We start from the raw sequence: 25,649 nt of genomic DNA on the forward strand, positions 1-25,649 counted from the left end.
CTAACAATGCCTACAGCCTAACTGTGTTAAGTACTACGGACGTCCTGCTGGCAAACATCTGCATACTAGATCACGAAAACCTACACCTGAAATTAAGCAGTGAGAGGACAGTAACTGTGGTGGGTAAAAAGGAGTTGAGCAGCAAGAGAAAGACCATTCTGTCAGAAAATTACATCTTGATTTTATTCTACAAATATATCTATAATCTGATGATAGTAACAGCATAAACACCAACTCAACTTAGTTTAATTTATACAAATATACACACCAACACCAAGAGAAAGGCTTAAAAGAGAGTTCTTAATTAAAGATCACAAAACACAATGAGCAAGGAAATGAAACTCTGCAGCAAGAAGAAAAAGAGGAGGAGAAGTAGACAGAAGTACTGAAAGCTGGCAAAGCAAAGAACAGAAACAATTAAGGGAAAAGACGGTAGACAGAAGAACAAATAAACTAAAGGGCCCTTAGTTTCTGAACAAAGCATGAGGAGTCAAAGGCTAAGAGACATACACAAGTAGAAAGGAAGATGAGACTGAGAAGTGTTTCATTTGTAACGAGCTGAACAGACAAAAATCAGTGTCAAAGAATTAAACCACATTTGAATTGCAAAATAAGACTTAATCAGGCGATTTATGAGTAGTTTTAAATGAATGTTTATATGCAGACACACACACTTTGGACATTTCCACTTCTCAACTTTTCCTTTATATTCTCCACTTTCATTCCACTCTATTTTTGTCTATACAACTGTATACAGTTACTCTGAATTGAGTAAGAAATAGAAGTCTTTCAATATAGTTTATTTATTAATTATTCAACATGCTCTTAGAGAAATCAGCATATGACAACTTCTCAAGAGATCACATACTGCAGAATTCCAAGATATTATCTATTTCTGTAGTATACAACATCTTTCTTCTGACCAGAATTTTAGAGTCAGTTTATGCAATACATTTATATCAGAAAAATCATTTTAGTTGAAATCATTCTACCAACTACGATGCAAAAATTCTTTGACACAAAGCTGGCAATTGAACTGATTTTAAAACTGCTAGTAGAAAATCAGCTGTTTCAAGAAAATAAACTTAACTGAGACAGAGTTTGATAAACCCTTTTCTAATTCTTTCCCTTTCAAAATTCTGACAATATAAAACTGGAGAAAGGATCAAGAGAAAGTCAGGGAAAAAAAAGAAATTAAACCTGAATCATGATGATAAAATTAATCAAAGTCTTGCTTAAAGTTTTAAAAGTCTTACCAGTTTACGGAAGGTTCTGTGAATAGTCTGTTTTTCTCTCAAATTTCCATTATAGAAAGCAATTTCTTCACTTTGAAAAAAGACAAAGAATGAAACTCCATTTTTTAATGATGGCCTGAAAGAGTCAACTATAAAACGCAGACTGTTCTTTTTGTGTAAAATAGGAGTTTGTGCACTCTAACATCTACCACATATACAGCTTTTCTTTGAAATTAGGAATGCAATGCAAATAGAAATGATTAAATAATAAACTGCATAAAGATGTGAACACTTCGCTCAGAACTGATAGTTTAAGACTTTCAGAATATATTTTAACATCCAGCCTCTATTTATGCCACAGAATTATTTTGTCACTTATATCTTGAAAACCAAGTAAATCTATACCTGTTTGTAATAAGCCGTGAGTTGACATATCTGTACTCCCCTTCATATTTTTGTTCTATGATAGTCATCTTGCCAATTGGTCTCCTTAAACGTGTAAGGAAAAACCCTGACACAATCAAGTATGCCATCATGGTAGCTGGACCCTGTAAATATCAAAAGAGAATAAAAATCTACAATCCAATGGTTTGCAACCAAAATTTACAACTCAGTGGAAACTGCAACATCTGTATCCAAAATGCACAGAAGGCATTAAATCCTTGACATCCTGATTCTCTTTCTATGTGTCTGTATTACCAACCCCTTACAATTCTTGTCATGCTGCTCCTCTTTTGTGCAGCCAGTGTGGTTTTCTTCCTCCTAATTCCCTGTTTCCAGGTGTAATTCTCACTCCCAGCTCTCTACTCAAATTTTTATCATCATCCAGAGAACATCTCCATCTCTTGTTTTGCTTACTTGTTTCACTGAGTTTCCTGAATCTTTCCCATTTCCTCTCCTTCATTTCTACCCAAGGAATGGCTCCCCTATATACAGGTTACAAAGAAACAGGAAAACTAATTTCTCCCTTAAATGAAAGTCACGCAAGATATGAGCAACAAGAAATGGCACTGTTCCAAAGGAAATTCCCATGCAACAGCTAAAAGAAAATAAAGAACTTATGTTTTATGATAGCTGAGTGCCTGCAAATCCTGATTTTATCACAGATCACAGAATCATAGAATCCTTAGAGTTGGAAGGGACCTTTAAAGGCCATCTAGTCCAACTCCCCTGCAACAAACAGGGACATGCACAGCTAAATCAGGTTGCTCAAGGCTCCATCCAGCCTCACCTTGAAAGTCTCCAGGGATGAGGCATCAACCACATCTCCAGGCAACCTGTTCCAGTGCCTCACCACCCACACTGTAAAAGACTTTTTCTTTATGTCCAACCTAAAACTATCCTCTTTAGCTTAAAAGCTTTTATCTTGCTTGCCTCAAGACAAAAAGGACTGAAGTTTATAAAACACTAAGCGTAAAAGCATATTTTAGTATATCCTTTGAAATAATGGATGAAACTATGATTAACATCTAATGTTCTCTTCAGACTCCAAACAGATACAATGCTATAACCAAAGAAGGGAAAAAATTTACTTATGCAGAAAACACTCAAGTTACCTGAGCTCCTATTGCACTTGTTAGCTTGAAGATATACAACACTATATCCAAGAAGGGCTGTAACAGAAGCATAGAGGAAAAAAAAACAAACGTCAGAACACCAACATAATATGAGTATAAAATGGTGATTTTAATTCATTACATAAAAAAAAAAGTTTTACACACGAAACAGAGAAAAATGCTTACTCAGCCACATCTCCCTAACTAGAATAGGTATTTGTATTTAACTATGAATTAGCAATTATTTTTCTTCTGAAATCTAACTAGCTGAGAAAGTATACACACATCCCTGTTTAACTGTTAAAAAAAGCATTATGATCTTTAAAACAAAATTTAAGGAAAAATATTACAATTTACAACCGTGTTTTAGCAGAAGCTGTGGAAACTGCAGAGAAAGAAGATATTAGCATAATAGCTTAAAGAAACTTTTAACCACAGCTATTCCTCTATAAAAATGCTTACCTTGCTAAGGTTTGAGTACAGGTCCACTACACTGTTACAGAATTTTTCCACATCCTGTGTAAGGAGTTGATCTGGGTTAGCTATTCTGTTGTCCAGATTTCCCATTTTGTAGTATGTATAAGCTCTGAAACAAAACAGTGGTTAAGAGGCAGAAAAAAAATCATTACCTTGTGATCTCAAATAATTGTAAACCCCTTAAATCATACAATAAGGAGGAAAGCAATACAGACATTAAATGACTGTATGGAGTCAACACTGCTTATGCTTCTGCAAGAAGAGATCCACATTAAATCTTGCAGAAATGTTTAGGCTCCAGGACATCACCCTAGCTGAAGCTCAGCCCCAGACAGACTGCTCTATGCTCTGGAGCTGCATTTCAAGTTAGAAGATCCTCATGATCACCATAACAGCACACCTGACAACCTAACTTTAGTGCAGTGGAACATAAGAAGTTACTCAAATTCATGTATCCAATCCAGTCAGTAGCACTAAATGAGAGCAACTTTGAAAGCTCACCTATTAATGGAAGCAGTTTGGTGCCTATTTTTTTCTGTCCATTTCAGCCAACTCTGCTGTCTTTGCACCTGTTGCCATATACAACCTGGATGAACCACTCTTCCTTCATTTGAAGCTAAATGCAATCAGAAGTCTTTTCTAACAATATAGCTACTAAGCACCTTGCTCATTTCTTACTATGGTCTTAAAATGATTTGTTTTGATTTGGATCAATTCAGTTTTTAAAATCACTAGGCATTAACAGGGTGTTACTTACTTAAGATACTCCTCATAGAGGTATTTGGTGAGTCTTACTCGGAAGCAGAGTTTCAATTCATTTAGACCATATTTCAAGAAGTTATTTACTAAAGAGATCTAGAAAGAGACAGTATTTGAATATTTAGCCAACAAGATTTAATGTATCTAGATCAGTTTGCAGCACAGATTGTGCAAACAATTTAAAGCAGGTGAGTTGTCCCCTTGAAGACAATAATACTCTTTAACTTACTAAAATCAAATATTTAGTGTCTGCACAACCACTCATTAAGTTTTCATCTACATTTTTTGACAGCTTCAGTTCTCTGTGGTATTCATCACATCAGAAGATCTAATATAAACCAACATTCAAGTAACGTACCTTTAGCTCTTTTGCTAAACTAAAAGAGAGCCACCATTTAATAGTCAATGCCTTAAAATGACTGATTCATTATTAAGTATATCATATACCAGGTAGATTATTTATTAGGTAGAGTCAATTTTTTTTTTTTTTTTTAATCTAGTGGGGGTCAGATGTTGACAAGTTGAAGGAAGAGTCAATGGGAAAAAACCCAAATCTTAGAAAAGAAGTCGTAAGAAATTTAAAACTAGAAAATTCTAAAGAGTTCTTCAATTGCGTCAAAAAATTCCAAAACCGCATTGCTGAAACATCACCCAGTTCACTGAATGTTACTATACAGCACTACAGGTGTCATATTACGCAGTTAGCCAAACTTGCCATCAACAAAACCAACCTGAAAAACTAAACATAAATCAGCAAAATCAGCAAGCAATACAGAAATGTGCCAACACTCTCCCACACACTGAAGCCAGAAAATTAAACCTGTTTCATACAGGCTTTCACATAAAACAACTACTTCCCACAGACTCTGAAATACCCATTTGAAATCTTTTCCTCAAATTCTTAACTTACGCCATTCTTACAGCAGAAAATATTTTAAATCCAAGAAAAGCACTTACAGCAGGCATTGCAGCAATGAAGTTGAGCAAGTACTTCTTGAAATCCTTTCTGCTGCGACCAATGATAGCACTGCAAACAATCATAAGCTAAGAGTTATTTACAAGAGAAACTATAAACTAGTAGTACTCAAGTGGACAAATTCTCAGAATTTCTCTTAGAATTTTATTATATCTTAAAAATGGGAATCAATTTGACTTATAACCAATTAAAAAATCATTGCCGATGAAAAGCTACATTTATTTGGCAATACTGCAGATGAGAGACTAACAGTTCACAGGTTCTGAAGTGAACAGGAAAAACAGCAACAGCGTAGCACAGTCGCTTCAGTGCTGCAGCAGCTATGGAAAATTAGCAGAGTACGTGACTGCCTACGTTACCAAGTTCAACAGTTTTAATCACTGGAGCAGCAGCAATAAATTTTAAAGGACCATCCTGAATAGCCCTTTATTATCTTCCTTTACAATTGTATTATGGGAACAAAATATCTGTAATTTAACAGAACTACATATTTCTGATTCTACTCAAATTACTTTACACCTCTGTAGTTCTAATGCCCCTAAATTCTGTTATGCATCAATAACTACCTACTCTTTGACTTCATTCATTGCAGGACCACTACATCACCATTCTGAAGCACCCCCTTGGATGTTCAGATCAACATAAGACTTAGAGTCGCCAGTGTACACAGCGTGACTAAGACTGAGAAATAATTTACCAAGAGGTAAATTTGGTTTAAAATTAAATAAATAGTGCCCAACAGCAGAACAGTAAAATATTTTTTTCTCCTTTTCAAAATTACAGGAGCCGTAAAATTATGACTATACCAGTTATCCAGGCGCATCAACACGCAATAAAGTGTCTGAATTAGACCACCCTCCCCTGCTAAACATAAGAAAAAACCATCTTAAAATAAGAAGTTAATAGATACCTTTCAATGACTGTTCCATTTTGAATCATCCAAATGTCACAATATGTGCGGAGTACTAGCATTACAGCAATAAGCAGCAAATAACCTGTCTAGTACAGAAATAGATATATAATAGTTAAACAATGGATAAAAGTAATCACATTTTAGTGCTCTAATAACTGAAAGTGAATGCAGATTTTTATACTTATGTGTTTGCCGCTATTTTTAAGTACGCACTACAATTTGGCCCTACTCTATCAAGGTATATTGCAAGAGAAAACACAACTCTAAAAACACTCATTTTTCTTTGTTACTGCAGGCAATGCTTACCTCCTTACAAAGCGCTCTAGGGACCATTACTTTCAGGATTCGACATATCCTTGCAATGAACAACCTGTCCACCATCGCTCGCTCCTTCTTTCCCTCTTTCTGCTCCGCATAGAACAAGCAGAACAAGAAAAGTGAGATTTTCTGTAAAGCATGTTTCGATGGTGTGATATTTTCCCTAGCTGCGTTACTTACAGCTACCTTGCTTCTGCAGCTTTTGCAATTTTTCCTGTCAATTTAAGACTTGTGCACACAAGTTAAAAGAAATGCAAGAATCGGGATTGCACGCATTAACAGCTAACAGAAATCTTAAGTAAGAACTAAGCTATCAATAGCTGTCACGATACAAGATGATGGTTAGTTCAAATTTATGCTAGAAACAATACACAAACAATGCAGATGACAGCATTAGAACATCACTGTACAAGTCATAAAGCATTTTGCCATCTCAAACTTGCTTGTCTCAGGAAGACATCATTTGTTGGTATTTCTAAGGATGCATTCCACTGTTTCTCTAGACCATCGATGGCTTGAACTCTACAGGCAGCTCTTTGCAGCTAAGTGTATGGTCAAACTTACAGAACTAGTCCTTAAATGCTCATAATGCACAAAGAGATGAAAAAGTATGAGATACACATCAAGCACTAATGAAAACTTCAGTTATATGTGATTACTCTGATTCTTCCATTTGTTTCACCATTACAAGTCTAAAGGTGTCATTCAAACTACATTTGCATCATACCCATCATTCTGTCCAAAACAAAACTGCAATTATGGGACAGAAAGTAAAAAAAAAAAAAAGGATCAATAGCACTTACAATTATTAAATATACATAACATGAAGAAATAATTACCTCATTGTTCTGCAAGGCTTGTTTTCCACTTCTTTTACTGTAGAAGAAAAAATAAAGTATTTCACTTTTTATTAACACGCATTTGTCTTGATTTCTACACACAGGAGACAAACAGAAAACCTGTAGATTACATCCCTACCTATTTCAAAGCAGTGCATTGTCCTCACAGCAGGAATACCTTTTATGTCAAACTTACTTGCTAATTTTACACTGTTACACGAAAGGTTATCCGTTCCACCATTTGGTTTCATGTAGGGAGACTAAGTCTCCCTCTTATCTCTTGAGTTTTGCACCTTGAACTCCCAGTGTTTCTACATCTCTAAAAAAATACTTTGTAAGTCAGACTACAAGGTTCCAGTGACCACAAAGGAAAGGACATGAATGCAGGTTCAGCGACCCAACTTCAATTTCACACTGTCTACATAAGCCAAACAGATTTGTTTTGCAAGGTATTTGGCTTTCAAATAATTCAGCTCATTATGCTATTCATAAAGATTATTTGCTTATTAGCCTGTGCTGCAGGGGAAAAAAAAAAAAAAAGAGTTAGATCCTGTGAAACCAAGGCTCTGCAAAGGTGTGTGCTGGTTTTCATTCTGTCCCATTTTTCTTCCCCTCATTCGGGTTAGAGGAAAAACATTTATCATCTAAACTATCACGCAAAAAAACAAAGGTATTGCTTTTCCCCTTTAAAAAGGCCAGCTGGTATTTATGACAGTTACAGTTTGTCTTCCTTTTGGAACACCAAATAAGCACGTGAAAACAGCGGGAGAGTTTTTTTTGTGTGATTTAAAAGTGACAGCTATCCATATTATATTGTAACTTATTTCTCAAACATCATACTAAAAATATTTACAGCAGACTGGACTACAACAACAGTTTCAAGCTAGCACCTAGGAAATCCCATGGAAGCAGAAAGCAAGCAAGGCACTGCTCCTTTTGCCTCCAGCACCCAAAACAGTGCAGACTGTCCCGTAACCACTTACCCACAACTTTATCAGCATCATCATCTCACACCTGTGCTTTAAAGTGCTGCAAAGAAGGTGCCTAGGATGAAACTACATCTACTTCATGATGATTAGTAAGATCTCAATGTCACTGACCAATGAAGAAAAATGACTTAATTACAAAGAAGGAAGAGGCATGGCAGCAGAAGAATATGAGAAAAGGAGACCAGAAAGAGAGAAGGAAGATATGCCAGCTTAAGAAGAGCTTAATTAAAGTAATGGCAAGGCACAAGCTCGAAAGGAGAAGATACAAATCTTCTAAGACTACTAGTGCAAAATACAGAGCAAAGAACATGATAGACAGCAGAGGGCAGACCAGTGAGAAATAAAAGTTCAGAAGAGATGTAACACAAAGGAAACATCTGGAAATGGTAACAGCATGCAGAGTCTAAGAAATGATTTAGTTAGAGACTACATCCTGGTGATGCAGGAACGACATACTGCTGCTACAAGAAATTTCTTTCCTTCTTGATACCTCAATTTTTCAAAGTACAAAAAGCCTATTAAGACAAAAAAGTCCTAAAGTAAGGATCAGTTTAGGAGCCCGATCACATTTGATTTGGGAGAAAGAGAAAAGCATCACTTTTATGACTTAATAACTATGATCAAACTAAGTGGATATCTTCCTGGATGATTCATGAGTTGCAGAAATGCAAAATAAAAGCATGCTGCTCTTCCAGATATCCTATAATAATTCCTACCTTTGTAACTTCAAGGTCTGACAAAGTCTGAACTCATAGCACTCAATGTACAGCTCCTGCTGCTTTAAAACGATAAGACATCAATATATCAAAATAGTATTATATTAAGAATAGAAGTCCAGCTGAATACCTGAAGTATTTATTAATACATTTCTCCCAAAGTAACTGTAGGAATTCAGCAGATGAAGTAACAGAATTCACATGAATCTGATTATCCACTAAAGAAAAACAACTGTTCAGAAACAGCCATTTTTGTGAACTTGCATTTAATTAGTATTTGTGTTCACAAAGTTTAAGATAAAAATTACGTATTTGTAAATAATGACTAATGAAAATGGAACTGTAACAGTGTTTTTCTTCCTAGAAAAGAAATCATGCAAGCTCCAACAAGACCAACACCTCAACAAGAAATGAAGCAATTGCAGACGAACTATAGATTACTGCGATGCAGAAGAACAGCTATGGCTACAGAAGTCCAGAAGTTGCTCTCAATATTAACAAAATTAGTCCAGTGTTATTTTAAGAAGTAAAACTGTTTTGCTTGCAACAAAAGACTGCCATAGCTCTGCCTGGTACAGACTGCAGAACTTTCCTTCTCAGAAGTCCCACTTTTTCAGGCTGATGCCTGCTGGCACTACTCCAAACTCCATTATACTGTTGTAGAGGTTTGTGTGAGAATTGTGGTTGCATTCTCATTGAATGTGAAGACTAAATAACACCCTCAATTAGTCAGCAAGAATACAAGACTATCCGGTTGCAGCAGAGAGCTCTAACATACGAGCCGATTCAGCTCTGTTATTCCAGACTTTACCTAATGCTGGAGCAGCACAGCCCTTAGTGCTGGAGAGGGTGATTGCTACACGTTGCCCAATTCCTCTGCTGCACTTTCCTGGTATGGGGGTATGCTCACCTCTGAGTAGCACACGTAAGGGGTGCTAGGAACAGAAACAGGCTGGTTTTTACTGCAGTGAGAGACTACCTACCCACACGCACCACTCTCCACTTTGTGCTACACAGCCCTCTTCAATCAAGTTAGTGCACCTGTCACTGGTGGGCCTCAAAGCTCCAGAGCTACGAAGCTTGATTTGGTGATATGGTAGGAAAACAGATACAGCTCAGGTTAGTGTAGTCTGTCGCATGATCATCCAGTGTTACTAGCATTCAGGCAGCTGCTATCTAACTGCAGAAAAACTCTACTTTCAGCCTTTAGCCCAGTTGCTCTCACTTCACCACCAAAGAGTGACACTGAAATCCTTATTCTGAGAGTGTACGTATGGAGGCTGACTGGCTGGGGTAATGAGAATTACTGAAGCAAAAGCCATTTCCAGACAGCTGAAAGGAAGCAATGCTGGATTCAGCAGTGAAATGACAGACGTTCCACAAGGAACACACTTCAGCTCCTTTTTACCTTCTAGTCTAAACTGTGCAGCAATCATTCATCATTCATGTTCTACCTTTTCCTTCTGCATCAGAAAGTACAGAGTTTTTCCTCTATCCTTCCCTGACTTTTGATTGTTGTGGGGTATTTTTTCGGTTGTTTTGTCGTCTTTTTTTTTTTTTTTTTTTTTAATTCCAGCCACATTCCTAGGGTATCCCCTATGGCATTAGATTTTATCAGACAGAATTACATAGATTACAGAGATCAGGAGAGCACAGCAACTTCTGACCAAAAAAAAAAAAAAAGAGGGTGCCTGAATAAGTCTGCAAGAACACTCAACAGCATCGATGGTAACAAAAATAAAACCAAAACACAGTGGCATACAGCATATGGCAATGACATCCAGGAAAGTAAGTTATGAATGCCTAACTTTACAGCTTAAAAACAATACGATTTTAAATTGACACATGGCACTTTGCAGATAGAACATTTTGAAAGCATGACTCAAGCACAAATTAATATAGTAATATTATTCAAAATTACCCAAAAACTTGAGTATTGAGCTGCTCTACTTATTTATTTATCCTGAACAATAAAACCTGTAGAAATGCACTAGCTTTTCTTGTCCATCACTGTGCCAAGTGAATACAGCCTTCCCTAGCAGAATTATTTCTTAAGAAAACTTATCTCCAAGGGCTGCTTGCTTTTGAGTTTTCCCACAAGGAAGATGTTAACTGAAACTAAGTTGAAAGCTAGAGTTAAGAAAGAAGACCTGTCGGCACAAGCAGACTTCACTAAATGGCAAGCAGATGACAGGCAGACAAACTTTCAGTGGGGATTCTGCTTCCAGTAGACACTTGGACTAAGGTCTCCTCTATTCTGAATTATTCTATGATTCATTCTATGATTCTGCGTCTTCAAAAGAAAAAGCTCACAGACTATAGATGCAGTGGGACACGTATGACCTGCAAAAGCAGTATCCAAGATGTAGCCTGCTCTCTGTAATTTAACTGCACAGAACTTTTACAAATGTACATATGGCAAGCCAAGAAAGGCTGTACTGGGCTAACACAACTACCTCTGGCTTCACACTGTATGTGCATGGTAACCAAATAGTAGCTCACTGAAGGTAAGTAAATAGGTAAGTACCTAATAAATAGTAGGTAGTAGAACAAAACACCTTTCCTCAACATTCCAAAACATGATCAGACAAAAAGAAAAACAGAAAAAAAAGCCAAGATGTTTTAAAGAAAGTGATACAGTTTCAGGACTGCCCAGGCATTTGGCAGCTGATCCTAGTTGAGGGCAGCAATGTAACACAGGGGGAGGCAGTAAACGGAAGACAGTATCACTCAGTTTCAACGTCCAAATAAGCCTTGGGCACAGCACTCAGTCCTTGGGTTTCCCTTTGTATTCCCTTATCAGTGAAACTATTCTCTCTAAAGAAACATGCAACAATGGTGGTTGCTCAAAGGATCATTCTCAGCATTACTGCTGAGGAAAGTGATTTCAGAAGCACTGGGAAAAGTCTTCCAGAGACCATCAAGTCTGGGAACTACTTGGGAATACTAGTTCTGTGGTATTTGTTAGCAAACAGGAAAGTTAAAGAATTACATTTTCTTGAAATATCAGTCTTCTTCTAGACTAAAGTTCATTAGAGTTTCATGGAAGCAATCTACAGTGAGCCAAGTATAACCACATGGAATTGCAGACGAAGACAAAGATAAGCAAGTCTTGCAGTTTAATGATGGGTGAAGACGAAATCAGGGCTTGAAAACAGTATATTGTGGTTAACTACAAAGAAGCTGCAAAGTTCAGGTCATGCTACCTGCTTTCTATAGGGTAGGATTTCTGGCTTCTGCTAAACACAGTACAAGGGAAGAGGTTCTGTTATAGAGAGAAACAGAGCTTTTCAAACAGCTGTTACCTCTAAGCAATTTTTGTGTTTGTCTTTTGCAGACCTTGCATGGTTACAGGTGCAACTTTCAGTCCATTCTGCAGTTGCACTCTGACATCACAAAGACAATACAATTCAAACAACTAAAAATGGAATACAATTGCATAGACTGTTATGGTGTGAGGGACTAACAGCCCTACTAAGAAACACAGCATGTACCTCCTAGTGTAATCACTGACAGTCAGCTCCGCACAGAGCAAGAGAGCAACAGCACGGTTATTTTGGGTCAAGGGCAGCAGCCTTACTCAGAAGCATGAGCACAATCCAAAAGCATGCACATTTACACAGTGCACCCTGAGCACACACAGAAATGAAGGGAACAATTTTCTTGGCTCAATGTTGGTGGCTAGTTGCAGCATAACAAAAAACAACGTCAGAGAATGCATTCAGGTGACCCAGAAAGGGACTGAGAAGGTCACAGACAGCTACGGACTGCAAGCTGAGCCCTGACTGCTGCACTGCTAAAGCTCAGAAAGTTTCTAGAAGCATTTCAGAAGGTAACAAAGCGGTACTGTTGTAGAGGAAAATCTCAGTTTCAGTAGAAGCCTGCATCTCAGTAACGGAGTAAGACAAAGGAAAAAGGCTAAAGCTATTGTTTTTCCATAAGCCTGTGCCCTGGCCTAAGCTGTGGCTGTCACTCTCCCTCGGGAACATCAGAGGAAGAAGATTTCTAATTTGTTCTTCTCCTTCCCACAACATGGAAAAAGAAAAAAACCTGTTTCACACTGTCACACGCTCTGTCACTAGATCTTGGCTTAGGAAACATCCATTTTAGGCAACTTAATAAAAGAGAAGCCACAAATTAACTATCCAGGCCCAAAACAAAGGCAGTCTGAACCCCAGGAGAAGGCCTGAGTCACCCAGTTTCTCTTGTCTCCATGCCCTCCAGCTGAAGACACATTTTCTGAGCCTCAGGCAGGCTTTTTTTTTTCCCCTACAAGGTCAGATTTTAGATACATCTTCTAGTAATGCTATCTGTATGTTTTGGTGAGTTGTTTTGTTTTTCATGTTAACGCAGAAGTGGCAAGTAATGGACTAATCAATCACATTTACATTCTGGTTAAGTCCATCACGATGTATCTGCCTAGTCTTTCTTGATACTTTCCATCGTGCAGCACAGGTTCTCTTTAAAGCTTCTATATGCATGTAAGCGATCTAGTCATCTGCTGCAATGCAGTTTCAGCCTTTCTGTCAGTCTTCGCGTCTCCATACAGGAACAGGGCCCTTTGTGCAAAGTACCAAGCAGGGACCTCGCACACACATCTCCAGGGCGTAAAGAAACGAGGAATAACAAAGAGAATAATATCTTAAGTGCAAAAACACTGAATAACAAAAAGCGAGACTTTTTTTTTTTTAAAGTTACAATTGTCACTTGCTGGGTATTAACTTTTGTATTAGATTTTGCATTGTTTGAACAAGTTTTTATCAGTTCCGGTTGCACTTATATGAATCACTGTCAATTCAAGGGCAGTTCTGACAAACACCAGCTTCCACTCCCTGAGAGGAAGAAGGCTGAGAAGCCCAGTGACAGGTAAGTGCAGAGGTCACACATCACCTAAGATGACCTGTGTAAAAGCCTGCTGGATGTACACTGCGTCAGCAACTCCTCACTTTGGCCCGATCTGATCTCTGAAGCCCCAGGCAAACATTTTTCTTCCTTTAAGCATATTTTTTTCTTCACAGAAGAGACAGAAATCTCTTGGATTTCAAAAGTTTATACAAAATTAGGTTTCCATACACCAGCATCCGCTTGGATTTTAATGGATGTACTGGGTGATAGGGAAGGCCAGCATGTCTAGGAGCAGATTCTAAGTATCTTGTCACCTTCCATATACTATAAATTCCTACTATACTCTGCTTATTCTCTTTCCCTAACCTTGCAGTTCCAAACTCTTTACCAAAGTACTTTATGGAACTCCTTTCAGTCCCCTCCACCAGCATAAATCTGTATGCGTTAAATACTTTTCGAAAATAATCCAAGTACACTCTCTATTTGTGCAAGTACTTCACGTCCAAATACAAAGAGACTAAAGAACAATTCCCACTAGAGTGAGAGAATCACAGACAACAACCAGCTCCTTTACATAACACCCATTAAGGTTTTATTTCTGAAGCAATCAAATCTTAAGCTTCTTGTTCTAGGCAGTAATGTCTAACATGTAAGACAAAGCTCATAAGACAGAGGGTTAGACTTTTGCAAATGAAAAATAACTTCATTTTACTTAAAACATTACAAAGCATAGGTTTTCCTTTCTCCTTCCTTTTACAGTCAGTCCTATACTGTGTATAACCCTATATCATCATCGACTTTTGACCGTCAATATCCAATATGAGCTTACTGTCCTTGTTTCAAGAAGTAAAACATTTAGGTGAACCAAACTGTTTCAGTTGTTTTGGTCCCAGGTTGGGTTCTTTAATGTCACAAAAATATGAATTACAAACTACACTCATTCATTGTCAGTAAATTTGAAGCCATCTGCATTCAATTAAAATAGTAATTCTTAGCAACAAATTGCTATCCCATAGTAACAGCAGCTACTAAAAGGAAATATTTGCTGTTTGTGTTTGCATATGGCCAAACAGTACTTGTAATACACCAGAACACATCATCAGTTAGGAAAAATGCTACAGATTATTTGAGTAGTTTTATTTCAGTACTGTTTATTACTTAAAAAAACCCATCAATTCCAAAAAACAGCCTTTTCAGATCCTGTTCAGTGACAAGGTCATGGGCATTAAACTTTTTGTTGTTGTTTTAGCAGACAGAGGACAAAGTACAAAGGTACTGATCGAACCTCCGTTGGTTTTCCTTCTTTCTTCTATTCTTCAAATTTTTCTCCAACACTCAATAGTGGGGAGAAAAAGAACAAAACCAGAACCACGGGTCTTTAATACAGATTTTATGAGTCATTTCCCTAAGTGGAAGTGAGCTTTTCGGCAGCCAAAAAAATCATCCGTGCTGAAGTCCCTTGTGCTCGTAAGAACTTCTCCTGACAGATTAAAGTCATGACTGGTTTCTCCTGTATTATATACCCAGAATTATGTAGTTTCCCAAACAGGACAACATTTTCTTCACTCTAAAAACGCTCCAAACACCACAGCTCAAGTCATTATTGCATTTACATGTAACAGCTTTCTCCCTCCCAAGAAATGAAAGCTTTTCCAAGGAAACAGACATTTATTTTGAGAAGAGCAACTGAAATGGAAAAACAGTGCATATTTTCTTTCTGTGCTTTAGTCAAGGAAGCAATGTGGAATATCACCGAGCATCTTACTACAAGCCAACGGTTCTGTAATGTGCTATTTTTGAGGATTTTAGACATTCGTAGTTATAATTTACTGTCAACTGCAAGTGATAAAGCCTCTCAGTTCTGCAAAACTGATGAGCAACGTAATAGGTCCTACAGAAGAACAGCTGTGACTAATCCAACTAACACTAATTATGTGAACTTTGACCTACTAAGGTAGGCTAGCATAACATCCAGCTTAATTATTCATACCTTACTACTTGATATGAGTTGTACTGGACTTTGCCCCTACTGTCTGGCAGCAGAAATGTAGGTGAGAGTTGTCTCTTTCTCCTACAGTAGTTTCTGTAGCTGACTATTCCCTATCAAAATTAACACACGCAATCTGAAAAGTCTGCGTAAGGTAAGGCTGTTCTGTTGTGTTTCACATTCAACAAGCAAACATTTGATTTGCTACATTTGTTGTTTTTTTTTTATTATTATTATTTGCATTTTATCTTCTCAATTTCAGTCAGCGATGATAGAGAATCATTGCCAGCATTCCAGCAGAAATTAAAAAAAAAAAAAGACATTTATTCCAGGAAACATGATATAATAGTATATTCAGATTGAGATATGAAATCATATAAGTATATATACTAAGGCTATGCTACAAAAGAATAAGTTCTGCATGTACATTTTGCACTTGCACAGCAAAATGTTGGTCTCCATTCAAGTCTGCAATATTGAACCTTTGTCTTTAAGGAGTTCACTATACAATCTCACCTTCCAGAATTCAAGAAGCTGAAATTCATCTGACACAAACCAGACACAACATTTTCACGCATTATATACTAAGGTGAACAAAGGCATTCACATACATAACACTACAGTTTGCCACTACTTGCACGCTTCAGTTAGCCTCAAGCTGCAAATATCCCATAAGTCCTTATCTAGACTGCCAAAAAAATTCTTCTCCTTAGGAAGAAGTAAAATTTAGGCCAGCCCCACTTCTCCATCTTTCCAAAATGGACACAGAAATTAGATGGCACACTAGGACTTAGAAATTTTTAATCATTATTCAGTGAAGATTTACCACTTATTTGTATGTCAGTATTGTCTACCAGCACAAGTATGCTGGAATACATAAAAAATTGGCACAGAAATAGTCCTCTCCAAAAGTATGCTATAATTTACATTAGCAACAAAGCATCAGGAAATGAATGATACATAAACTAACAAGACTAAAAGAGGATGAAGCAATGGTAATAAGTGGTTGCTCTTGTGGTGGAGGCAATGTACCTTGCTTACTGCCTATTCTTGATAGGCAGCATTCTGTAATGCTCCTGGCAAGATTTGCCTCACAAGGAAAATGTGGAGAAAAGAAGGAAGACCAATGGGTAAATGTTGTTCTCAAAAAAAGCAGCAGCATAGCTGGTTATGAAACAACTGAAAGTGGATGTAGAGTCTGGAATTCATGGTCCCAGTATAACAGCAGCATTAAGACCTATGCAATGGAGCACTTCAAAAGCCTAAAGCAATACTTGCACAGGTACAAATTAGTTGGCAAACATGGTACTTATTTTAGAAACTGCATTTCTAAGAGATTTGAGAAAGCAAAATGGCATAAGAGAGGCAGATTACAGCAGTAACAATGAGGTATCAGGATAACTGTAGTATAGATAGAGGAAAAGGGACAGGTCGTGTCAGGTCAGACCACCTCAATTCCATTCAACTGCTAAATGTATGAATCATCTCTACTTTACAGCAGCCACTAGTATTATAATAGTGCGTGATCTACCTAATACATACAAATACCTCAGATTTTTAACACTGTACCTAGCAAAATCATAAGATTCCTACGGGAGGAATGCATTCCAAATACAATTTTCAGCATTCAAGCTAGCATTCAGTTTCACTACATGCACTCTCAACTAACAGAGGCACTGTCCTCATCGAGTCCAGCAGATCAACATCAAGAAACCCGTAGCAGAGACAGTTCAGGAACAATCTTGGACCCGCATTATATGCATTTCAGGAGTATGTTAAATGCGCTTCAAAACTACACTAGACCTCGATCTACAGATGAAGATGCGCTGCAAACTAAACATAACCCAAGGTTGTACTCTAAGTTCTCTCCTCAATAAAGGAAGAGCAAGGGAAGCGTGGACAATTAGAAGGTTCATTTCAAAAGCATATTTTCAGTCTGAAGTATGAACATAGATTATCCCAGAACGTCTGCCTGCCCCAGTCTTTCTTACAGACACCATTACAGTAAGTGGGAAAATCTCATACCACGTATCAGTAACCCTCTCAACTTACCACTTTCAAGCCCATCTATACAGGTTTTCACCTTATCACAAAAGGTGTTTGACTAAGCACAGATAACTGGAAAATATCACCCTTCCCTATGAATTAGACAGAAGAACAACTATCAGCAATAGTTTGGGATCTTGTTGTTTCCATTTCCACTCAAACAATGTAACATAGAAAATTCCAGGAAGCCCTGTGCTGCTCACGTTTTATGCATGTTATACGACCAAGTTACCTAACTTCAGAAAGCTCTGAAGATATCACCCGCGTGAAAGGAATTAGGTAAAATAACACCAGGTCATTGCTTAACTGCAGGTATGTTATTACTTAAGTCTATTGAGCAAGTCCATTTCACCATCACTGTTTAGCACCAAGATCAGGTTATAGCAATTACATGATACCTAACTGTACATGTCAGGTCTTTAGCACACGACCAGCGACCGAAGTCCACAGATCTGCCAGAATCACACAAGGACTGAGCCTGGAGCACCTTCTCCACCCACCACACGTTCTGGTACTCAGGTGCTTCCCAGGGAACAGCAGACGCGCACCCCAACACACACACACACACACACAGGTGTGCCACCCGCACGGGTAACCCAAAGCAGGTGCTACCTCTGCTACGGCTATCAGCGTACCCTGCTGCTAGCGCGCAGCACCAGAATAACCCGCGCCCATTATTACCTGTGAGGACAGGACAAACCTAAACATTTAACTCTTTCTCAGCACGAGCTCACAGATGGGAAAACTGAGAAAACAAATACAACTCGAGCAGCGGAGCCGGGGTGTGCCGCGGCCCCACGGGCAGGGGCAGCGGATGCCGCCTCTTCCGCAGGAGACGGCCCTGAGGGCGGCAGGCCGCGGGCCCCGCGGTACGCAGTGCCCTCGACTGGGCCTCAGGGCCCCGCTCCGTCCTGCTCGGCCCCACGCACCACCCGCAGCTCGCCCCCGGGCCCCGGCCCTCCGCACGCCGCGCCCCCGCCCCGCTCACCCGTGCTGGGCCGCGGCCCGCCGCTTGTTGAGCAGGCAGAGCAGCGCGCAGGCAACGGCCGTGCCGCCGACGATGGCGGAATGGCGCACGGTGAGGTACTTGCTGTAGGCAGCCATTGCGCGAGGGCAGCCGCAGACCCGCAGCCGAGCCGTGCCGTACCGTACCGAGCGGGCGCAGGGAATGCCGGGACGAGGGGCGGGGCGCACCCGGCCTCGCCTCCGCCGGACGCGTGGAGGTTGTGTGTCTGTCAGTGCGCGCCGCCGGCGCCGCACCGGGGCTCGCCTCGGGAGCGGGGAGGCGGTGGCTTGTGTAACGGGGGCAGCTGAAGGGAGCAGTCAGCGCTCCCTCCCGTCTCCCCGCAGCGGGAGCGCCCCGCGCCGCGCCGCGAGCAGCGGGTGGAAGGTGGACGGGCGGGCGCCTCTGAGGGGCTGTGAGAGCGCGGCGCGCCTGGCTCCCGCCTTCTCCCTCCGGCACCTCGGCCTGGCGGCTCCTGTCTGTGAGTGCGCGTCTCGTTTTGCAGCTGTACACCCGTGTGAGTCCCCAGTGTCATACACGGGTAAAGGCAGCGCGAAATAAGCTTTCCAGAAAGACTTTCATGTCAATTTTGCCATACTGTCTTTCTTTTAGGGCCCTGAGAGGAGCTGCCAAGCTTAACTGTCAAGAGAGAGGAGCATGTTGCCAGCGTGAGTATAGAAAAGCTGCCCCTGCCCGGGCAGGGCCGCACCGCCCGCCCCCGCGGAACCTGTTCTCCTCGTAGGTGCTTTTCCTTCGCAGGTAATAGCAGTTCTCCTGGCCGAGCTGTCCCAGCAAAAACACCTGGGCCAGTGTCACTGTCATCGCACTTGGGGCAAGTTTGTCTCTTGGTGCCAAAGCTGGAGTCTCAAAGCATCCAATTTAGATCTAGTTAGATCTAGTCCTCTGGCAGTGACTTGTGTGTCATAGGACAATTTGGTAATCTCTTTGCTTTAAAGCATCAGTACATTGGTGTCTGGGGGGCAAATGTGGAAAACTATTTCATGTGTGTTCTGATCCTCTGGAAAATATGCAGCAGAATCACAAAACATTATGAAGTTTATTGTGTATCAAAATTTTGCTCTCTGTATTGCTCAAAGTTGAAGGCCCTATCTTGGTGGGTTTTGTTTATGTTTTTGTTTTTTAAATTTTAGATACTTTGACAGTAGGTAAATCTGAGAAGCTAAAAACACGTAATATCCTCATCAAATAAAATTTCTTATATTCAAGTCATTACAAAAATGGAAGTCTAGAAATTTTCTTTGAAGTACAATTTTGCTGCCACTTTTTATCTCTCTGTGCTGGGATCAGGAGCAGTGTAGTGTTGTGACTTTTCTTTACAGATCCTCTTCCCTCCATAAGCTTAGGTTGGTCATACCCTTCCACTGAAGTATCTTTCAAATATAGCCCAACGTTGTGTACATACAATGTCCATCTATTTAGGCCACGATGACCTTTGTTGTTTGCATGACTTCTGTTCCGCTAAGTTTATCTTCTGCCCTTATCCCACTTTTTGAGGCTACCCAGTACCATGTCCTGTGTTTCATTCATCTTTTAACTTGTCTTTACATAATTTCACAAATGCCTCTCATCTTCTAGGAAACTTGTCTCATGCATCCAGTCCTGTCACTGTTTAATATACTGTCTTCACTTTTCAGTGTTACTTTTTATCAAAAAGCTTTGTTAGTGGAACTGATAAATGGACACTTGGTCCAAAACATGAGGTTTTGTTATTGATCCATTATTTCATCAGTTTCCAACAACACTCGTGGGTGGACATATTCATGGTAAAATCACCCACACTGATCAAATGCTTTTGTGACAGAAGTTCCTTCTTTGTTCTGCAGTTTGATATCTGCTGCATTTCAATACTTCACATGTTGCGGTCACGTGATGTTCTTGGCATTTTTAGTATGAGTCAACTGGAAGAGTTTTCCAAGGTAGCAGGTAATTACAACATTAGTTCTGATGTATCTCAAATGCAAAAGCCAGAGCTTAGAAGAAAACAAAGCAAACTACCAAGACTGTCACCTGTATTAATAATGGCATGTGTAGTTTCTCTGAAGACGCAAGATCATATTGAGAATTGTACTTTTGATATGGTTAATGGTATAGTTCAAACTTCTCATTAGCTATGTAAGAATGTTCATAGAAAGAAAGCCATTTCAACTTGAGACTATGCTATGGAAAACTGAAGTGTCTAGGAATAGAAAAGCATATTTGGTATTAAAGCCTCGAATCTAGTAATTGAAATAAGGAGACCTCATAACAGCAATATTAGGTTGTGGTCCTATGTCTGAAGTGTTAAGCAGAAGTATCCACCTAAGCACTTCCCAGCCCAGCTGGCTGCTTTCCGCACAGGGTGCCATGTTCTCACTTATGCTGGTTTGTGAGACCAGCTTATGAAATGACTTAGAAAATTAACATTGGAGGACAGATAAAAGTCAGAAGCTTTTAATTTTTAACCTGGATCCACTCCCTGACAATTTTTGCAATGCAACTCCTCAAATACTTGATTGGGCAAAATAGGTTGCACTTCAATTTCACAGTAAATGAAATGTCTGCTTAATAAAAAGCAGTGATAAAATTGCTGAAGAGTTTAGATTCTGAAGTCATGCTTCACTCAATATTGATTTTAGCCTGTTGAGTTTTAGGGAGTAGTTCTAAGATGGGAATATTAGAAACTTGTGTGGAATAGTTTGTCCAACTGGTAACCATGTGAATACATCTATTTTAAATGGAGTCTAGGTTAACAAATGAGATGATGCTCTGATTTGTTTTTTCTTAGAGCAGGAAGAACCTGTATTATTTGCTGTTGGCACTTGGCATACAACAACCAGCTAGTTTCTGAGAACAACATATCTAATAATTAAATGAAAACCATGTTGTTTATTGTAGTCTCAGTGTAACATTAATAGTAGGGAGAGCAATTTACAAGTGTTGTGAAAGGTAGCAGAAGAATGTAATTAATTTATGTAAGTTGATGAAAGCTGTAAGATGCAAATTGTGTAGTATGCGTAAGTTAAGTTTGTAAGTAGTCTGTATGGTGCTGGTGTCCATTCTGTAGACTTGCACTTGCCTGATATTTAAGTTCACAAAAATTCAGCAAGATTGTTCACACTTGTTTGATGTTACTGTGGTATTTGAAAACTTACTTGTACTAACTAGTAGAGCAAGGACAGTTCCAGGGACTGATATGGTGTCTTCTGTCAAATCTGAGTTTTCTCTTAGGTTTATCCAGCCACTTTCAGTTTATAGTTTTAGAATCTGGAATAGGTTGCAGGCAGGTCAATGAGTACTCTATTAATGTAGGCATCAGTGTTAAATGGTAAGGTTTTTTCAGTTCTGCTGAAGTCCTGTGCCGGAGTATTTATTTCTTGCGTGATTTTTAACAAGAGGAAATGATACATCTGAAGTTAAGCTACATTTAATCTTGTATCAGTGTATGTATTAAGTCTTGTATATTGTGATGAATAAAGATATGGATTATTCCAAAGACAACTTTGTTAATACAACTAATACCAACCAAATGGAACCTTTTCATGTTTAGTCGCTTCGTATGACTTGAAACACTAGCGTGGGTAAAGTGATGTGGATATGCTGTCTGCCACTCAGAAAGCACACCTCCACCTCCGTGAAATATATGCCAATTATGCCATGAGTTTGGTCTGCGGCGTGGGACATTTAGGTTGAAACTGGAATGGATGTAAATTTTCTTTGATCTGCAGAACAGAGAGAGAGGAAGGGCTTCCACTTCTTGGTTCTTTCCTGTTCCTGCCCTTTTCCTACCCACCTCCTGCAGGGCCCCCATATGACTGGGATATTACAGGAACTTAAGATTGGGAAGGTGGTTGGTCATTCTGGGCAGGAAGTTAAATTTGAGAATAATGTGGTGAGATGGTAAAGGCTATATAGAAAAAAAATACTTAAAGAGCTTAGAATGTACTGTGTTGGCTTTTAAGTACATTGATGCCTGAAGACTTTCTGTGCCATTAATGCCTTACTTCTCTTCTCTGTGGGGACAGCAGTACTTACTATCATCTTCATAAACTGACATCGTAGCCCACAAGCACTTAATTGCTACACACAAATCTACTTCCTGCATTTCCTTGATTTCTAACCATATTTTTTTGTCCCACAAGCTTGTTTTTCGTGTGATTGTCATGTCTCCTGGATAAAAACTTCAATCTTCATCTAATTCTACTTAATACCTCATGCCTCTCCAAAATACAAGACAGACATTTATTATTTTTTAATAAGCACAGCTTATAAATTTGCAAGTCCAGATGAAAATGGGAAGGTACACAGGAATTGTCATTATTATACCAGAGTCAGAAGTTATCTGGTCTCCTATTCTGTCTGTATATATAATCATATACCATAAAATAAACTGTAAACTCCATACATCTGCTTTCGTAGTGGATCAAACACGTACACACCTAATTCTAAAAGCAGGATATTTGACATCCGTTCTAGTTTCTGTCATCATAATAGTTATTCGTATTCTGCTGGTTCAGAAAAGTCACCTAATATTTCAGTTAAGAGCAAACCACTGATTGATGGCAAGGATTCTGTTGTATTTTAAATACTACTTTCATTTGCTTTTTTCCTGCATCCGAGTGTCCTTTTAGCTGGTATCTGTTTTTTTGACTGCTTTACGGAAAGATGTGTTCACTCTGCTGTTCATAGTGATGTTTAGAATGCTGATATTCCTATCATGAATCACTATCACTGGACAATCTGTGTAAAATAAATGTAGAATTAGGTTTTTCCTCCAAAATGCGGTACTCCGCTTTTATTAAGTGCCAGTTAGTATACTGTGCTTCACTTGCCCATCTTCTCTGGACTTAGTGAGGCAGGTATAAAAATGGTTCCTATTCAGCATGTTCATTTTTTTCCTGAAGTGAATCAGTTTGACCTGACAGCTTCTGGAGATGCAAAAGCTATGTTATATCACTACTAAACATTTGTTTCTAACTTACCTCAAATATTGTATTGTTTTATGTTTTGTTAGATGCATAAAATAGAAGACCAGAAGTAATCCATGTTAATTTTCTATCATACTTGAAATAATGTTTGCAGGAAGAAAGTGTTTCTTTTTTCATCAAAAAGTGAGAAAGAAGTTTTTAAATGAAGCTTGAATTGTTATGGTTTATTTCTAACACTGGTAATGTAGAAAGGATACTAATGTAATACAACAAGGATTTTAATACATTGTGTGTAGTTCTATTTGCTTAGTTAATTACCACAATAAATTAGTAATGAGGGTCCCATTTTTACACTCTGCTGAACTCTTCTCCTTGTCATATTCCTGAAAACTTCTGTTACCTACATTAAACTCCCACCCTGGACAAGTACCGTGTTTTTTAATCATTGTTTTCTGAGTCAGCATGGTTCAGATCTTTCTTTGGATAATTAGAATTTCTCCTCCATATGCAATAGTTTTCAGAGCATTTTTCTTATTGTTTTTATTTTATTTATTGAGCATTTGTTACTGCTCAGTTACCATTTCACTACATGTTCACCTTGCTGAAAGAAGACAGATGATAGAGGAACAACATGGTAACTGAAGCGGGTTTCTGGAATTGAATTCCTGTCTCCACCCATTGTTTCACAAGTCAGCAATTTTTATAGCAACACTTCTGATTAGCTACGTTAGAGACACTGGACAGTCTATGAGCCTAATGGCTTACACTCTAAAAACAAGCCATACACAATATCCTCATAGTATTATTGAATAAGCTTTTCACTTTTTTCCTTAACACTGCCAAATTATTGACTTTTGAAAAACAGATTTGTGTGTCTTTTCTGACAGTTCTTGGTCTGGAGCTGCCTGCAGGGCTGGAGAGACCATCATTAAATATGTTTGGATCCCTCACAGCTCCTGCTAAGAAAAGTATATCACCCTATAAAGTAATCCTGCACAACAGATTTCCTTATAGATCACATGTTTTCCAGTCTCTGCACTCTTCCTCCCTGCAGACTGAATAGTCAGCCATCTGTTAATCGGGTACTACCCAAGCTCAAAGGCTTTTCCTGTAACAGTTGTGCCATACCAAAATGCAAGTGGGCACAGGAACTGAGCATAGGTAACAATTGTTGGCTTTAAGAATAATCCCATTGATCTGAACAATTGGAGGATAAAACCAGATAAGGGATGAAAGAAACATATTAAGATGAGGCAAGGCTGAGACCAGAAGAGAAATAAATAACTTGAGAAGAAATCAGTGAGGAAAGGCTACGTAAACTGAGGTGTCTTTGCACTAGAGTATGTAGAAATAGAGGCTGAGACACCCTGGTCAGGAAGCCAGTGGAAGAAAGGTTCGGAGACTAGTTGAACAAGGAGATTAGAGGGACTGAACAATGATTCTGGTACTGGGAGGGAATCAAATGGTTGGGCAAGAAGATCAGACTACATGTGTGTTACAAAACACAGGAGGATGACACTGAGCTAAGGTGGTAGACAGAAAGGAAGGATTTTGAGTTAATTGTCTGGAAAGGAAAACAGTTGAAAGAAGGTACTTAAATCTAATAAGGTATGAGATGGAACTGGCTGGACAAAGAATCTGTGGCATCTGAGCTAGCAATTTATGGTAGAGATGTAGTAGGACACATGACAGGAAGTTCACGTGCAGTTCTTGCAAGAAGCTGTACTAGTCAGTAGATCAGGACCGTCTAGGTAAGCAGGCTGTTGCCTACAGGACTGCCCTGTCATATATTACAATATATTTTGAGAGACAACGTATGAGGCAGGTGACGATGGGAAGCAAAATGATACTTCTGCAGCTAAGGCAGCTAAATGGTGACCTGAAGTATCACTGACTGGTACAGAATCACTACAGGATGCTGCACCAGGGACAAGGGGGAGGGGAAAAAAAGACAAGACAAGACAAGGGGGAGGGGAAAAAAAGACAAGGGGAAAAAAAGACAAGGGGAAAAAAAGACAAGGGGAAAAAAAGACAAGGGGAAAAAAAGACAAGGGGAAAAAAAGAC

The 25,649-nt window shown here is 39.0% G+C and overlaps 1 protein-coding gene and 1 long non-coding RNA gene across 3 annotated transcripts in view; one reads left to right on the forward strand and one right to left on the reverse strand.

Annotated features, from left to right (window-relative positions):
* ABCD3 (ATP binding cassette subfamily D member 3) overlaps positions 1 to 18,847 on the reverse strand; it is a 28,223-nt gene extending 9,376 nt beyond the window's left edge. Inside the window, exons 1-10 of the mRNA XM_021405563.1 lie at positions 18,645 to 18,847; positions 7,074 to 7,110; positions 6,223 to 6,321; positions 5,914 to 6,002; positions 4,985 to 5,054; positions 4,026 to 4,123; positions 3,254 to 3,377; positions 2,792 to 2,848; positions 1,641 to 1,783; positions 1,257 to 1,326 (exon numbers count right to left, since the gene is read on the reverse strand). Coding sequence (XP_021261238.1) covers positions 1,257 to 1,326; positions 1,641 to 1,783; positions 2,792 to 2,848; positions 3,254 to 3,377; positions 4,026 to 4,123; positions 4,985 to 5,054; positions 5,914 to 6,002; positions 6,223 to 6,321; positions 7,074 to 7,110; positions 18,645 to 18,760 — 903 coding nt within the window. The 5' untranslated portion in view covers positions 18,761 to 18,847. The remainder of the gene's footprint in view (positions 1 to 1,256; positions 1,327 to 1,640; positions 1,784 to 2,791; positions 2,849 to 3,253; positions 3,378 to 4,025; positions 4,124 to 4,984; positions 5,055 to 5,913; positions 6,003 to 6,222; positions 6,322 to 7,073; positions 7,111 to 18,644) is intronic.
* Positions 18,946 to 23,868, forward strand: LOC110402934. 2 transcript variants are annotated; one of them, XR_002441404.1, is made up of 2 exons: positions 18,946 to 19,176; positions 19,272 to 23,868. It is a non-coding gene; the product is annotated as an uncharacterized LOC110402934 (long non-coding RNA). The 2 variants fall into 2 exon arrangements; XR_002441403.1 differs by having other exon boundaries at positions 18,946 to 19,140.

Source organism: Numida meleagris, chromosome 7 (genome assembly GCF_002078875.1).
Source record: "Numida meleagris isolate 19003 breed g44 Domestic line chromosome 7, NumMel1.0, whole genome shotgun sequence".
Taxonomy (NCBI): domain Eukaryota; kingdom Metazoa; phylum Chordata; class Aves; order Galliformes; family Numididae; genus Numida; species Numida meleagris.